The 17,358-nt window shown below is 45.4% G+C and overlaps 1 protein-coding gene across 1 annotated transcript in view; it reads left to right on the plus strand.

The window, feature by feature from the left end:
* LOC134353511 (glycogen [starch] synthase, muscle-like) overlaps positions 1-17,358 on the plus strand; it is a 92,821-nt gene that overhangs the window by 59,785 nt on the left and 15,678 nt on the right. Inside the window, exons 10-14 of the mRNA XM_063061509.1 lie at positions 488-566; positions 1,401-1,514; positions 7,220-7,346; positions 15,599-15,694; positions 15,996-16,159. Coding sequence (XP_062917579.1) covers positions 488-566; positions 1,401-1,514; positions 7,220-7,346; positions 15,599-15,694; positions 15,996-16,159 — 580 coding nt within the window. The remainder of the gene's footprint in view (positions 1-487; positions 567-1,400; positions 1,515-7,219; positions 7,347-15,598; positions 15,695-15,995; positions 16,160-17,358) is intronic.

Raw genomic sequence — 17,358 nt, forward strand, 5'->3', positions numbered from 1 at the left:
TTTGAGAGCAATCTCTCCTAACCTGTTACATGTGCATATAAACTCCGTTTTGTGGACACCAGCGGATTTCTCCGCCTACGTTTAGAATATGGGAGGAAATCAATGCACCAGGGAGAAACCCATGTAGTCCAGGGGAGAGTGCAGACTCCACAGAGGTCTGACTCCACACCTGAGGTCGGAATCCATCCCAGGTCTCTGGAGCTGTGAGACAGGTGCTCTACCTGCTGTGGCATGGGGCCAACCCAAGTAGTGGAACGTCCTGCAAATGTACTGCTATTGCATAACAACAAATTTCATGACATATGCCAGTGATATTGCGCAGAGTTGTCAAATACGAATTTTCCTGAATCAAAGGATATTGATTTTGTGTAGTTAACACTGTCTGTATGGTGGGGATGGAGTAAATTGGAATGTAATGCTTTAACCGAAGAGCAGCTTTGGAACTGACTGGTTTTCTTAAACCAAATTCATTTCTGTTCGAGTGCAGAGGGGAGTTACCAAATATGAGCAGGCTGATTGACCGGGAAGATATCACCATGATGAAACGAGCATTGTTTTCTACCCAGGTGAGAGTGCTCCACTCAAAGGTAAGGGGAGGGAGTGAACTGGGGAGCTTCAATAGGTGGATGAAACTTGCCTTGAGATATACTGTACCTGCTATGGATGGAGAATAAACTAGAGCGATTCCTGTGACATGTCAAATTGTTGGGTGAACAATTAGTGTTTGTTGTACTGCAGATCGTGCTCTTTATTGGGCATGCTTGGTGGGTGGAGGGGGCTGATGCTTTTTTGCAGAAGTGGGTGGGGGGGTGAGAGATGGTCATTGCTTTGCTGCTGCTTGTGCATGGGAGGTGGGAGTTGGGGGGGGCTTTGGGGTTTTAACATTTCAACTGCCACTCATTCTTTGGGGCACTCTTCTGTTTTCGTGGATGCCGGCGAAGAACAGGAATTTCAGGATGTATATTGCGTACATTTATCTGACATTGAATGGAACTATTAAATCCCAACATCAGACTCTACTCTGAGTCCTGGCCCAAAGGATTTATCGGGTGGGCAGCAGGAAAGAGTCAAGGACATTCCCCAAAACCTCCTTCGAAAAGGTGATCTTCCTACCAAATTTTGGGAATCCCTGGCTCTCAACTGCACAAAACAGAGGAGTATTCAGGATGGCCCTGAGCACCAAGTCCATGTGTTAAGGGCATACAGACGCTCTGGGGAATAGAGTGAAAGAGGTACATCTCTGGCCCAGCAGAGACAGAACAAGTCCTCCTCAATCCAGGGGGACTGTGCTACTGCTCAGGGAGCAGCATGGCCGCCTCTCGGAGAGTTATTGTTTTATATTTTGCTTCTGCCAGATCTGAAGGTGTCAGCTGTAAATCTAATCTTGTTGTACTCTCCAGCGACACTCGCTGCCTCCCATCTGCACTCACAACATGTTGGATGATGCCACTGACCCGATCCTGAACACCATTCGACGCATTGGTTTGTTTAACCACCCCAATGACCGGGTAAAGGTGAGAACCCTGGCTGGTGCTGACGGACTCGACATGAGCTTGGCATTCACAGCATAGAATGTCCGAGTGAATATTCTCTGGTTTTCTGTAAGGGAAGCAAAATGGCAGTGGAGAGTGGAAGGTGGAAGAGACACGCGCTTCCTGATTCATAAAGACGTAGAACACTGCAGCACAGGAACAGGCCATTCGGCCAATCTAGTCCATGCCAATCATTGATGCTGCCTAGTCCCACCAACCTGAACCCAGACCATAAGACATAGGAGCAGAATTAGGCTATTTGGCTCATTGAGTCTGCTCTGCCATTCAATTGCAGCTGATCATGTTCACCCCTCCTCAGCCCCACATAGCCCTAAATATCCTTTCCATCTATGTAGTACCTATCCAAATTTCTCCCAACTGTTGAAATCAAACCCGCTTCCACTGGCAGCTTGTTCCACACTCTTGCCACCCTCTGAGTGAAGAAGATCTCCCTCATGTTCCCCTTAAACATTTCACCTTTCACCCTTAACCCATGACTTCTAGTTCTAGTCTCACCTAACCTCAATAGAAAAAGTCTGATTGCATTTACCCTATCTATATCCTTCTTAATTTTGTACACCTCTATCAAATCTTCCCTCATTCTCCTATGCTCCAGGGAATAAAGTCCGAATCTGTTCAACCTTTCACTATAAGTTAGGTCCTCAATATCCTTGTAAATTTTCTCTGCACTTTTTCCATCTTATTGTTATCTTTCCTGTAGGTGATAAGAACTGTGCACAATACTCCAAATTAGGCCTCACCAACATCTTATACAACTTCAAGATAACATCCCTATTCCTGTACTCAATACTTTGATTTATGAAGACCAAGAGCCAAAAGCTCTATTTGCAACCTTATCTTCCACTTTCAAAGAATTGTGGATCTGTACTCCCAAATCCCTCTGTTCTACCACTCCCTGTGTAAGCCGTACCCTAGTTGGGCCTCCCAAAGTGCAACACCTCATACTTATCTGTATTAAGTTCATCTGCCATTGTTCAGCCCATTTTTTTCCAGCTGGTCTAGGTCCCGCTTCAAGCTTTGATAATCTTCCTCACTCTCCATTGCACCCTCAATCTCAGTGTCATCTGCAAATTTGCTGATCCGCATTATCATCCAGATCGTTGATGTAGATGACAAACAACAACGGATCCAGCACTGATCCCTCTGGCACTCCACTAGTGATAGGCGTCCAGTCAGAGAGGCAACCATCTACTACCACTCTCTGATTTCTCCCACTAAGCCAATTTATAATACAATTTCCTACCTCATCCTGAATGCCAAACAACTGAATCTTCTTGACTAACCTCCCAGGCGGGACCTTGGCAGAGGCCTTGCTAAAATCCATCCATTGCCATTCTTTCATCAACTTTCCTGACACTTCCTCAAAACAACTCTGGAAGAGTGCTTAGACATGGCCTGCCATGCACAAATTCATGTTGACTATCCCTAATCAGTCACTGTCTATCCAACTAATTGTATACCTGGTCCCTTAAGACACCTTCCAATAACTTACCTAATACTGATGTCAGGCTTATTGGTCTATAATTTCCCATTTTATTCTTAGATCCATTCTTAAACAACTAAACTCCAATCCTCCAGTAGCTCACCCATGGCAAAGGACATTTTAAATACCTCTGCCAGCACCCCTACAATTTCTGTACTAGCCTCCCATAAGTTCTAAGGGAACACATTGACAATCCCTGGGATTTATCCATCCTAATTTCCTTCAACACAGCAAACATCTCTTCCTCTGTAGTCCATATAAGGTCCATTGTCTCATTACTATTTTGCCTCACTTCTATAAACTCTGTGTCTGTTTCCTGTGTAAATAAAGATGCAATAAGTCCATTTGAGATCTTCTCCATCTCTCTTGGCTCCATGCATAGATGGCTACTCTGATTTTCAAAAGGACCAATTTTGTCTCTTACTTTATTTTTGTATTTAATATATCTATAGAAACCCTTTGGATTCTCATTCAGTTTGTCTGCTGGAGCAACCTTGTACCTTTTTTAACCCTTCTGATTTCCTTCTTAAGTGAGTTTCTTATTCTCCTCCTCAGGTTCCCCATTTGTTCGTTCCTGCCTATACCACCTTCTTTTTAAACAGGGCATCAATATCTCCTGAAACTCAAGGTTCCCCAAACCTCCTCTCCTTGCCTGTGCTCTTACCAAGTACAGCTTTCCCAGTATGCAATCTGTCCCGATCCACACTTGCCAGACCCTTTCTGATACCATCAAAATTGGCTTTTCTCAATTTAGAATCTCAACCCAAAGACCAGACCGATCCTTCTTTATAATTATGGTGAAACTAATGGCATTATGATCACTAAATCGAAAATGTTCCCTCACACACACTCCTGTCACCTGCCCTGTCTTGTTCCTTAGTAGGAGGTCCAGTATCACGCTCTCTCTAGTTGCAAACACTGAAGTTTGATTAAGGAAACTTTCCTGAATGTATTTAACCATCTCTATCCCATCCAGCCCTTTTACAGTATGGGATTCCCAGTCAATATGTGGAAAGTTAAAATCACCTACTATCACAACCTTATGTTTCTTACAACAGTCTGCGATCTCTCTACAAATTTGCTGTAATAAATCTCGCTGACTATTGGGTGGTCTAGAATATAATCCCATTAACATGGCCATCTCTTTCTTCTTCCTCACTTCCACCCATATAGCCTAGTATTGCCTCCACTCCTCCTTCCCGCTCTGCCATGTCGAAAAAACAATGGAACCCTGAAAAACTGAGCGGCCAGTCCTGCCCAGCCTGCACAAGTCTCACTAATGACATCAGTGTCATAATTACACGTGCTGATCCATTCTCTAAGACCATCTGCCTTTCCTACAATACTCTTTGCACTGAAATAGATGCAGCTCAGAGCCCATCATGCTCAACCTTTTGATTCCTGTCTTTGTATGCAGACTTTTTCCACATCTTTTTTCACAACCACTCCACTATCTGCTCTGGCGTTCTGCTTTCCATCCCCCTGCGACTCGAGTTTAGACCAGCTAGTGCAGTACTAGCAAACCTACCTGTAAGGATATTTGCCCTTCTCTGGTTCAAGTGCAAACTGTCGCTTCTGTAAAGGTCCCACCTTCCCTGGAAGGGAACCCAACAATCCAAAAGTCTGAAGCCCTCCCTCCTGCACCAGCTCCTTAGCTATGTGTTGAACTGGATTGTCCTATTTCTGGCCTCCCTGGCAAGTGCTATGGGTAGCAATCCTGAGATCACGGCCCTGGAGGTCTGAACTTTATCTTGGCATCTAAACTTTATCTAATCTCGTTTTGCAGGACCTCCACCCTTCTTACCAATGTCATTGATACTGACATTGTCCGCTGTTCACCCTCCAACTTAAGAACACTATGGACTCAATCGAGGTGTCTCTGATCCTGGCACTCGGGAGGCAACATACTATCCAGGAATCTTGTTCTCATCCTCATAACCTCCTGTCTATTCCCCTAACCAATGAATCCCCCATCACTACAGCTCACCTCCTCTCCCTGCACCCCCCCCCAACCTTCCCTTCTGAGCCCCAGAGCCAGATTCAGTGCCAGAGGTCTGACCTTTGTGGCTTTCCTCTGCTAGGTTATCCTTCTCAACAGTCTCCAAAGTGGTATACCTTCTATTGAGTGGAGTGGACTGGCCACATGGGTACCCTGCACTAACTGCCTATCCCCTTTCCCCCTTCTGATAGTCAGCCATTTACCTGTGTCCTGCACCTTCAGTGTAACTATCTTCCTGTATCGCCTGTCAACCTATCCCTTTGCCTCCCAAATGATCTCTTGTCCATCCAGCTCTCATTCCAATTCCTTAACAAGGTCTGTAAGAAGCTGCAGCTGGATGCACGTCTTGTCAGTGTGGTTAGTCATCAGTGACACTGGAGGTCTCCCTACTTTCCTACATCCCACAAGAGGAGCATTCCACTATCCAGCCTGGCATCTCCACTGCTCTGGCTGTGCGATGAAATAGAAAGAAAAATTAAACGAAGAAATCTACCTACAGCCGTCACCTCTCCTTGCCGTAGCCTCTAGGAGTCAAAGCCTAAACTTCCCACTCTAACACTAGCCCATTCCCACAATGACCGCTCCCACAATCGTCACTCCACTTAAACCCAATTCTTATTATTGGCCCTTGCCAAGTGCCTAATTACCCCATGATATGTGGCACATTGACTGTCCCAACTGCTGCTGCTTACTACTTTTTTAAATCTCGCTCTCGCTATGCACAATCCAACAGCTCCCAGTAACCTGTGGCATCCAGAGTGTCTCAGCCACCCCCCGTTCACTTTTTTTTCCAAATGTCTCTCCTGCTACGCACAATCTAAAGGCGCCTAGTGATCTGTAGTGTGCAGAATGACCTCTGTCCCGGAATATTCTGGAATATGGGTCAGAAGCTAGACGCTTCCTGACAGTCATCTCACTTCAAGGTGCAACATGCAGTAATCATGCAAACCAGTGAAACTGCAGGTGCTGGAAATCTCAGAGAAAAGCATAATATGTAGGAAATACTCGGTAGGTCAGGAAGCATCTGTGGGAAGAGAAGCAGTTAACTCTTTGTCAGAGCTCGTTAAACAGCAGGAAGGGTGGGGGAGGGGCGTTGCTGAGAGGGTGAAACTGGGGTGACGTGTGGGTGAGCTGGTTACTGGTCAGGGACTGAATGGGAACAGTTAGAGAATGAGAAGAGAGACAAAAGAACGTGAGAGTTGTGAAATAGAGAGCAGGAAGGCATGTCCAATCTGATCACAGCTGTTTCGTGGTGAACATCTCCCAACTGGAGTTACTGGCTGTGGCCATGGAGATCAACCCCAGAATGTGACACATTTAATTAAGGGGTCAGTCTGTAAGTGGGATCTGGTGCATATTTGGTGGCTTCTGTCCTAAACTCCAGCAGTGTAACAGGCAGTAACTAACTAACTAATGCGTTGTATGTGTGGAGGCTGGTGCGGTTGAAAGGTGAGAACTGGGATTCTTTGTCTTGCTCTGTCCAGAAAAAGGAGCAGTGAGATTGGAGGTGTTGGAAATGGTTGAGATGCAGACAAGAACTCTCTCCACTATATTAGAAGGAAGCCATGCTTCAGGAAGGAGAAAAATTTCACTGAGGCATCTGTGCAGTAAGTCTTGAGATCAAAGCCAATGTGACAGGGATGGAGGAGCTGAGAGATTGGAATAGTTCAGTGGAGATGGTGTGGGAGGAAATAAAGTCAAGGTACTTTGTGGGAGTTATGCGGGCGTGCTGGGGATGTTGATAGCTAGCCCATGAGATGGAGACAGGGAAAGGGGAGAAGTTGGGGATGAACTGTGTGAAGGAGCGAGCGGGGAATTAGGATGCAAAAGTGATGAAGATATTGAGATCTGCATGAGTGCGGGGAGTAGCAATGGAGTTGTGTGAGGGGACCCAGGTAGCAGTGAAACAAAAACCCTTCTCTATCTACCTAGCACGACGTACACAGCTTGGGCCATGTGACTGCCTGTAGCTGGAGGGTATGTACTGAGAAAGCTGCATTGTCCAAGGTGCAAGGTTTGAGACTGGAGGGTTTGGTGTGGGGTGAAGAGAAAATCCACGTATCTATCTTACCCTCTGTGCCACTCTCCCAGCAATATATCATTTCCTCTGCATTCTGGAGGCATAATCAGGTGATGGGTTTTCACTTTGGGAGGAGCAAAAGTAACAAGGCTTGTGTTGTCCAGGTGATCTTCCATCCAGAGTTCCTGTCATCCACCAGCCCACTGCTTCCACTTGACTACGAGGAGTTTGTACGTGGTTGTCATTTGGGAGTCTTTCCCTCGTACTATGAGCCTTGGGGTTACACGCCAGGTGAGTGGAGGAATCAGCACTCGCACTTGGAACTAGGCGGAGTGGATGTATCTGAGCAAGTGGACTGAACTTATTTCCTCTCTACATAACATCTATATCTTGCTTTTTCCTGCACCTATCTAAGAACTTCTTGAATGCCTCATTTGTATTGCCTCCAGCACCCTCCCCTCCCGACAGAATATTCAAGGCACCCACCCAACTCTGTGTAGACAACCTGTCTGCTCATTTTCCCCGAACTTGCCCCTCCCACCACTCAGCCATATCTTCAATCTCCCTCCTATATGATTCATCACCACCTTTTTATTCAGCTGACCACAGTAGTGTCATCAGCAAACTTAAATATGGCCTTGGAGCTGTGCTTAGCCTCACAGTCTTTAGTATAAAGTGAGTAGAGCAGGGGGCTAAGCACACAGCCTCGTGGTGCACCTGTTCTGATGGAGATTGTGGGAGAGATTTTGTTGCCAATCTGAACTGACTGGGGTCTGCAAGTGGGGAAATCCAGGATCCATTTTACAAGGAAGTATTGGAGCTTATTGATTAGTTTTGAGGGGATGATGGTATTGAATGCTGAGCTGTAATCAATAAAGAGCATCCTGACGTATGCATCTTTGCTGTCCAGATGTTCCAGAGTTGAGTGATGAGCCAATGAAATGGCATCTGCTGTGGACCTGTTGTGACAGTAGGTAAACTGGAGTGGATCCAACTCACTTCTCAGGCAAAAGTTGATATGTTTCATCACCAACCAGTCAGAACACTTCATCGCTGTGGATGTAGGTGCTATTCACATTCTTCTTGGGCACCGGTAACTGAAGCCTGCTTGAAGCAGGTGGGGTACCTCAGACTGCTGAGATGAGAGCTTAAAGATACCGATGAACACTCCAGCCATTTGATCAACCAGGCACCCCGTCTGGGCTGGATGCTTTCCATGGGTTCACCCTCCTGAAAGATGCTCTCATGTCAGCCTCAGAGACTGAAATCACAGGGTCACTGGGGGCTGTGAGAGTTCATGAAGGTTCCTCCATGTTTTGATGGTCATAGTGAGCATGGAAGGCATTGAGCTCATCTGGAAGCTAAGCTCTGTTGTCTCCCGTATTGCTTGGTTCCACTTTGTAAGAGGTAATAGCATTCAAGCCCTGCCACAGCTGTCAACCATTCGCCAGTGACTCATGTTTGACCTGGAATTGCCGCTTCACAGGTGAGATGGTTTTCTGGAGACAGTACCTGGACTTGGAGCCCAAGATCTTCTGCACATCAACACTGAGGATCCTGCCATTATCAGTGCACTGTCTATTTACATTTGACCTCCTGAAGTTCAACATGTCACACTTGCCAGTGAGGGAGTTACTGACTGCCACAGGAACCAGACTGCTGACAAGGATAACAGGTCATATTGACTTAGCTACTACACAGGCCAAAAGTAACTTCTAATGAGTGCAGCAAAGCACTCCTGTTTGAAACATACAGAAGCTGATGGCACAGATGGTCTAAACAGATGACTGAAGGAGGCTTTTCAAACCGCACTTTCCTCTTCTGGCTTTATGCAGTAACTCCCCTGTCCCTGATTAATGTGAAGTCTTGTCCCTTTGGGGTGTGACTCCTGCTTCAGGTTGAAGGGAGAGTTCTTTTATTTCTCTGTCTTATTATTCAATTATTTTCCCTCTTTATTTCACCCTTGCTCCTTTATTTGAATTACAATTACATTTATTTAAAATTATTTGAATAACAAGATCAATATAAATTTAGTATCGAAGTACCTACAGTATATGTCACCATATACTACCTTGAAATTCATTTCCTTGAAGGCATTTACAAGAAAATAAAGAAATACAATACAACATATGAAAAGCTGTACATAAAGACTGACAAACAACCAATGTGCAAAAGAATGCAAATTGCGGAAATAATAAATATTTAAATGTTACCGACAAAAGGAGTTGTAAAGTTCCTGAAAGTGAGTCTGTGGGCTGTGGAAGTAGTTCAGATTTGATGAGTGAAGTTATCCACATCAGTTCAGGAGCCTGATGAGTGTAGGATAATAACTGTTCCTGAACTTGGTGGTGTGGGACCTAAGACTCCTGGACCTCCTTCCCAATGGGAGCAGCGAGCAGAGAACATGACGTGGGTGGTGGGGTTCCTTGATAATGGATGCTGCTTTCTTGTGACAGCGCTCCTTGTAAATGTGTTCAATAGTGCCAAGATTGACTGGGCCGTATCCACTACTTTCTGTAGATGTTTCTGTTCCTGTGATTGGTGTTTCCATACAAGGCTGTGAAACGATCAGTAAGGATACTCTCCAAGGTACACCCATAGAAATTAGTCAAAATTTTAGGTGACATGCTGAATGTACACAAAGTTTTAATAAAGTTAAGGCACTGCTGTGTCTTCCTTGTGATGGTACTTAAGCACTGGTACCAGATCAGATCCTCTGATATGATAACGCCAGGGAATTTAAAGTTAGAGCGGGGGGCTAAGCACACAGGCTTGTGGTGCACCTGTGCTGATGGTTATTGTGGAGGAGATGTTACTAATCCGCACTGACTGAGATTAAATACTAAAGGCATCCGTTAGTCTTGCGAGATCATGGATCTGCGCCTGGAAAGTCTTCACTCTCCAGGGCGCAGGTCTGGGCAAGGTTGTATGGAAGACCAGCAGTTGCCCATGCTGCAAGTCTCCCCTCTCCATGACACCGATGTTGTCCAAGGGAAGGGCATTAGGACCCATTGGGCTTGGCATCAGTGTCGTCGCAGAGCAATGTGTGATTAAGTGCCTTGCTCAAGGACACAACACGTTGCCTCGGACTCGAACTCATAATCTTCGGGTCGCTAGTCCAATGCCTTAACCACTTGGCGACGTGCCCACACACTGACTGAGATACGTAGGTGATTACATCAGGGATCCAGTTGCACAGACGAACAGACAGGGTGTTGGAGCAGGCCTGTCAGCCCACCAGTACTGTGTTGACCACATTCTCCCATCCTGGTGGTCGTCTGTCGTGTCCCACGATGATAGGATTCCTTTGGGAGAAGAGTTTTTAAAGTTGAAAAGCCGTTGCACTAGGGCAGTTCCACTCTTTTGGCCTCAGAAGTCCAGGTCCAGTGGTATGAGTAGTCATCACAACTAGGGTCTTCCTTGGTTACGGTGGATGACCGCGTCGTCTTCTGCGCCTTGTCGTGCCCTTCGCTCTCCACAAACCATTGCAGAACCGAATTCCTGGCCGTTGGGATCTCCCTGTTGATCTCAGCCACCCAGTCCGCTGGACCTGACTTTGCACGCTAGGACAGGCATGTCCCCGTCTCACCGAGGTACGAGGCCCCCCAGCTACCCCCGCCTGGTTTAACGTGCCTGTCAAAGTGGTGTGCCGGAGCATGGCTGCTGTCGAATCCTAACAGCTACTTGGACCCACGGGTGAGAGCTGTGTCCAGTGGGGACCAAAGGTGAGTAAGGTGCCCTAGAACGAGCACAACAAGCCATTCAGCAGAGGTGCTACCCCTCCCTGGACACTCCACACACCTCAACACCTCCCATCCTACATCCATCCCAATTCCCTTTCTCCGCACATTCTCACTCTAAATTCTACCTTTCACCTACGCACCAGGGGCTATTACAGAGACCAATGAACATGCTAACTCGCATATCTTTGGGATGTTCGAGGCAACTTGATCACCAGTGGAAACTCACATGGTCACAGGGAGAACACGTAAAGTCATAACAGACAGCACCATAGGGCAGGATTGAACCGGAGTCCCTGGCACAGAGACACCCCATTCTCATTACAACAGCACTCAGGTCCTCTTCAGTAACTTTAAATAAGAACTTTAGAAGCAGGAGCAGGCCATATGCTCCTCAAGCATTTTCTACCTTTCAGGAAGATCTTCACTCATTCAACATTTGTCCTTTAGTCTACTTTCTTGTCTCATCCTCTTAACCCTGAATTTTCCTATGGCTCAACAATCTTCAGTGTTTGGACTGGATGGTGAAATCTGGGCCCGGAGCGAGTTGCTGGGTGGCGTGATCTAGGCCCAAAGCCTTTCGCTGCAGTGGTGTCCGGGTCCTAGTACGAGGTATGATACGCAGTTTAGACAGTTTAAACACTGACCCAGATAGACTGGAAAGACAGGATGTCAGGATCAGAGGCGAGAGCTGGATTTTCTTGCTCTCCCATGATGTTCATTCCTCTCTTCGTGGTGCTGAGGCTATGAAGATTACCCTGGCTGCTGTGCTCCATACCTGCTAACATGATGAACTGACACTGGGCTGCTCTGGGGTTCGGACCTAAGGACTCATTTTGGTTTGGAATGTTGTTCCTCGCTTCTGTTGTTTGCATGATTTGTGTTTATTCCCCCTTTTCTTGCACTTTGGGTGTTGGTCTTTATTTTATTTTTAAAATTAGGTTCTTTCAGATTTCTTGCTTTGTGACAAACAAATCTTAAGGTTGTACAATTTATACATTCTTTGATAATAAATGTACTTTGAAACTTTGAATAAATTAAATGATGCACAGCACAATTTCCATTTTCCACATCACAGACTCTTTATCATCCTTGTGACTGGGACTGTGTGAATGGCAGCAAGGTAGCATAGTGGTTAGTGCAACGCTTTACAGTACCGACGGCCCAGGTTCAATTCCCGCCTCTGCCTGTAAGGAGTTTGTACGTTCTCCCCTTCACCCCGTGTGTTTCCTCCGGTTGGTAGGTTAATTAGTCATTGTAAATTGTTCTGTGATTAGGCTTGGGTTAAATTGTGGGGGGTGGGGGGCTACTGGATGGTGCAACTCGAAAGGCCAGAAGGACCTATTCTGCACTGTAGCTCAATCAATAAATAAATACTGGGAGTGTGGAATTGATTGCTCCTTTCAGCTTAAGGTCTGCATTCTCTATGTGGATCTGCTCTTCAGGCTACCTAGACAGATCTCTGTCCTAACAAGCGCTTCCTAATACCCCAATGCTCATTCCCCAGCATAGGCTCATGATATTATTAAAAAGAGCTGGTTGGCAAGGTTGATTCTGCAATGATATTCAGGCCCTTAGACAATGATGGGGACTGGTTACAGCTCCTCATGTTCAGATCAGTACAGATGATGAACTGAGCTCCGGAAATTTCAGTCTGTTTGGGATGGATGAGCTTCCTGCACACAGTACAACTGCCCTGTATAGCGATACAGGTCTGGAAGTCAATAGGTTAGACAGGCTTCTGGTATGTTCTCTGGAGTGATGAAGGCTCAGGGGCATCTTGATAAAGCTATAAAATGATGAGAGGCACAGGGAGGGTAGATGGTCTTTTTCTGAGGGTGGAAATATTGAATATTGGAAGACAAAAGTTTGAGGTGATGGGGGGAGGTTTTAAGGGTGAGATGTTTTTGTGCAGGGGGAGGTTTGTGCCTGGAACACTTTTGACTGAGGAGGTTGCTAAAGCAGATTTCAGAACAATAGTTAAGAGGCATTGAGACTTACACATGAACATTCAGGGATCGTGGTTGGCACAGATAAGGTGGCAAGAAGGGCCTGTTTCAGTGCTGTACAGGAGCTCAGGACCCACACCACCAGGTTCAGGAATAGTTATTAGCCCTCAACCATCAGGGGATAACTTCACTCATCCCAGCACTGAAATGATCCCACAACCTATGGGCTCCCTTTCAAGGACTCTTCATCTCATGTTCTCAATATTTATTGCTTATTTGTTTATTATTATTATTATTATTATTTCTGCTTTTTGTATTCTGGCTGAATGCCCTGGTCAGAATCAGAATCAGGTTTATAATCACCGGCTTGCATGTGAAATTTGTTGACTTAGCAGCAGCAGTTCAATACAATACCAAATATAGAAGAAAAATAATAATAAATAAATAAATAAATTGCAGTATACTTGTATTGAATAGTTTAAATTTGTGCAAAAAATGAGAAATAATATATATTTTAAAAGTGAGGTACTATTCATGGGTTCAATGTCCATTTAGGAATCGGATGGCAGAGGGGAAGAAGCTGTTCCTGAATTGCTAAGTGTGTGTCTTCAGGCTTCTGTACCTTCTACCTGATGGTAACAATGAGAAAAGGGCATGTTCTGGGTGCTGGGGGTCCTTAATAATGGACACTGCTTTTCTGAGACTCCGCTCCTTGAAGATGTCCTGGGTACTTTGTAGGCTAGTACCCAAGATGGAGCCGACTAAGTTTACAACCCTCTGCAGCTTCTTTCGGTCCTGTCAGTAACCCCACCATACCAGTGATGCAGCCTGTCAGAATGTTCTGCACAGTACATCTATAGAAGTTTTTGAGTGTATTTGTTGACATACCAAATCTCTTCAAACTCCTAACGCAGTCTTGCCTTCCTTATAACTGCATCCATATATTGGGACCAGGTTAGGTCCTCAGAAGTCTTGACACCCAGGAACTTGAAACTGCTCACTCTCTCCACTTCTGATCCCTCTATGAGGATTGGTATGTGTTCCTTTGTCTTACCCTTCCTGAAGTCCACAATCAGCTCTTTCATCTTACTGATGTTGAGTGCCAGGTTGTTGCCGTGACACCACTCCACTAGTTGGTATATCTTGTTCCTGTACGTCCTCTCGTCTCCATCTGAGATTCTGCCAATGATGGTTGTATCATCAGCAAATTTATAGATGGTATTTGAGCTATGCCTAGCCACACAGTCATGGGTATATAGAAAATAGAGCAGTGGGCTAAGCACATACCCCTGAGGTGCACCAGTGTTGATCGTCAGCGAGGAGGAGATGTTATCACCAATTCACACAGATTATGTTCTTTCAGTTATGAAGTCGAGAATCCAATTGCAGAGGAAGGTACAGAGGCCGAGGTTCTGTAACTTCTCAATCAGGATTGCGGGAATGATGGTGTTAAATTCTGAGCTACAGTCAATGAACAGCATTCTGACATAGGTGTTTGTGTTGTCCAGGTGGTCTAAGGCCATGTGAAGAGCCATTGAGATTGCGTCTGCCGTTAACCTATTGTGGTGATAGGCAAATTGCAATGGATCCAGGTCCTTGCTGAGGCAGGAGTTCAGTTTAGTCATGACCAACCTCTCAAAATATTTCATCACTGTAGATGTGAGTGCTACTGGGTGATAGTCATTAAGACAGCTCGCATTATTCTTCTTGGGTATTGGCATTATTGTTGCCTTTTAGAAGCAAGTGGGAACTGTTAGAGTGAGTTTTTGGTAGATGATTCATTTACACTTAAATGACTTTGGCCACCAGACTTCTATTTGACAAAGTACTGTGGATTGAGTCCACAACAATGCGCTTCCTAAAAAGGTGTGAATACCAGATGCTTCTGGCACCATAGTTTCACCTGATGCTGTAGTTTTGAAGACAGCATTATCTATACTTTATAAATATTAATTGTCTTCTATGTTAGCTCGTAAAATGCCAAATAAATGTATTGTGGATTTAACTTGCATTCCTAAAGGCTGTGGATACCAACCCAGACATGTTGGCGTCGGAAGGAAAGGATGGTGTGATATTTTGTATGTAGCTTCAATAGGAAGCATTGTCTATAACTTTTTAAGTAGCGATTGCCTTTGTGTTTAGCATATAAATATCGAGCCCACATTGGGCTAGCAGACCTTTCTACTGAAAGCGTCTCCGTCCGTATGGTGCCTGCTGTACCTTGTTGTGTTGAATAAAGAAGCTTCTTTGTATCTACGCAAACAACAGGAATTCTGCAAATGCTGGAAATTCAAGCAACACACATAAAAGTTGCTGGTGAACGCAGCAGGCCAGGCAGCATCTCTAGGAAGAGGTGTAGTCGACGTTTCAGGCCGAGACCCTTCGTCCTGAAACATCGACTGCACCTCTTCCTAGAGATGCTGCCTGGCCTGCTGCGTTCACCAGCAACTTTTATGTGTGCTGCTTTGTATCTACCAGTGACTCTGTCTCTCCGGTGATTTCAACCCATGCTACAACAGGAACTGCTGCCTGTAACAGTGAGAGTTTGAAAATATCCTTGAACACTGTGCTTGAAATTTCCTGGTTGGGTGGGTCTTCCACTGATTCTGTTGTGCTTATTATTCCAGAGATTTATTGAGAATGCCCACAAGAAATTGAAACTCAGGGTTGTATATGGTGACATATATGTACTTTGATAATAAATTTACTTTGAACTTTGAATTTTGTATAGTTCTATGTATTCCAGAAATGGCGACACCAGGGACTGCGGAGGTACGAAGGGTGTGGGATGCCCCATGTGTAGTGCTTGTTGTGTTGTGTTTGATCTGCCTCTGAGTGCTTTTTCCTCTTCTAGCCGAATGCACAGTGCTGGGAATTCCCAGTGTCTCCACTAACCTCTCTGGTTTCGGCTGCTTCATGGAGGAACACATCACAAACCCATCAGTATACGGTGAGGATCAGTGATCGATGCTGTCTGAGCCGCAATCAGATAAGGTCACCCCGTCCTCCTCGTTTCTGGTCCTTTAGCCCTGACATCCCTCTACTCGAAATCAGGTGCTTGTAGACAATATTTAGGTTTGGTCAATTAATCTGATCAAATGTGGGAGTGGGACAGACACCAAATGAAACTCTCAGCAATGTCATCAATGGGCACTGACCAAGGCTGCTTTAGAATTCCAAAGCAACCAGGAATGCCCATGGTTTTGCATGGGAAGTAAGTTGTATTGAATGTACTGATCTTTCTCTCCCAGGGATCTACATCTTGGATCGCCGCTTTAAGAGTCCGGAGGAGTGCTGCAATCAGCTCACCTCGTTTTTGTACAGCTTCTGTCAACAGTCCCGACGCCAGAGAATCATCCAGCGAAATCGAACTGAGCGCCTCTCTGATCTGCTGGATTGGAACTACCTTGGCCGGGTAAGAAGAGCTTTGAAGAGAACCGTGTAGAAGTACACAGGGAGAGTTTCCCCACAGTCATCTCACCAGTGACAATGGGAAGCTGCTTATCTTCACAAGATTCGACATAAGGCTAAGTCAGGAATTAGTTACAAAGCCAGTCAGCTGATGCCCATTTCCCTCTGCAGTTTCTTGAGTCCTTCAAGTATCAATGTTTACAACTGGAGAAGCCTGACTAGCCCCTTTTGTAATGGGTAACAATGAGATGTGGGTCCAATGTGGGTTCATGCTCAGTCCCATCAATGGGATCTGCAGGAAGTGCTGCAGAGACCTGATAGATGGTGGACTGGTTCGTGAGAGCTGTCACCTTTTAGTTAAGAAGATTGAGCTGCATCAGGATCTGACCTCCATGGGAGAATGGATCCATATTGAGAAGATTACTTTTCATATGCTTTCTGCCGATGGCCAAGGAAGGGGACCACTGTATTAGGATAGGTAGATACTTTATTGATCCCAAAGGAAATTGCAGTGTCACAGCAGTGTTACAAGTGTACAGATATACACATATTAGAGGAGAAGTAAGAAAAAATTTAAAAATGTTACCTCTAACAGGAGGGGGTCATCACTTCCCTGGCTATAGGGTGACTCATTATAGAGTTTAATGGACAAGGGTAATAATGACCTCATATATCCTGTCTTGTAGGTCTTCAGCATCAGTGGTAACAGGGAGCTGTGCAGGCTTACTCTTCCCAAAGTCCATCACCATCTCCTTTGTCTTACTGATGCTGAGCTGCAGATGATTCAGCTTGCACCATTTGACAAAGGAGTAAAGGAGAAGGGACAAGACCTTGGTATATTGTTGTATGGATCTATGAAGGTTTATGAATTTGTGGGACATGGAGACTGGTTCAGAAGGAGAGGAATGGAAACGGTTCCATTGACGAGAGCCAAGGATCTCTGTGACTTTTGCAGCAGCTTTTTCAATGCTCTGAGTAACACCCTCCCAGATATCTGCTGTCCCTGCACCCTGTTATTTCTCTGAGTAACACTCAAAGGTAGGGTTTCAAAGGTACAATTTAATGTCAGAGAAATGTATACAACATACATCCTGAAATGCTTTTTCTTCACGACCATCTACAAAAACAGAGGAGTACCCCAAAGAATGAATGACAGTCAAATGTTAGAACCCCAAAGTCCCCCCCCAGCTCCCCCCTCCCGCT

Source organism: Mobula hypostoma, chromosome 11 (assembly GCF_963921235.1).
Source record: "Mobula hypostoma chromosome 11, sMobHyp1.1, whole genome shotgun sequence".
In the NCBI taxonomy this organism is placed as follows: domain Eukaryota; kingdom Metazoa; phylum Chordata; class Chondrichthyes; order Myliobatiformes; family Myliobatidae; genus Mobula; species Mobula hypostoma.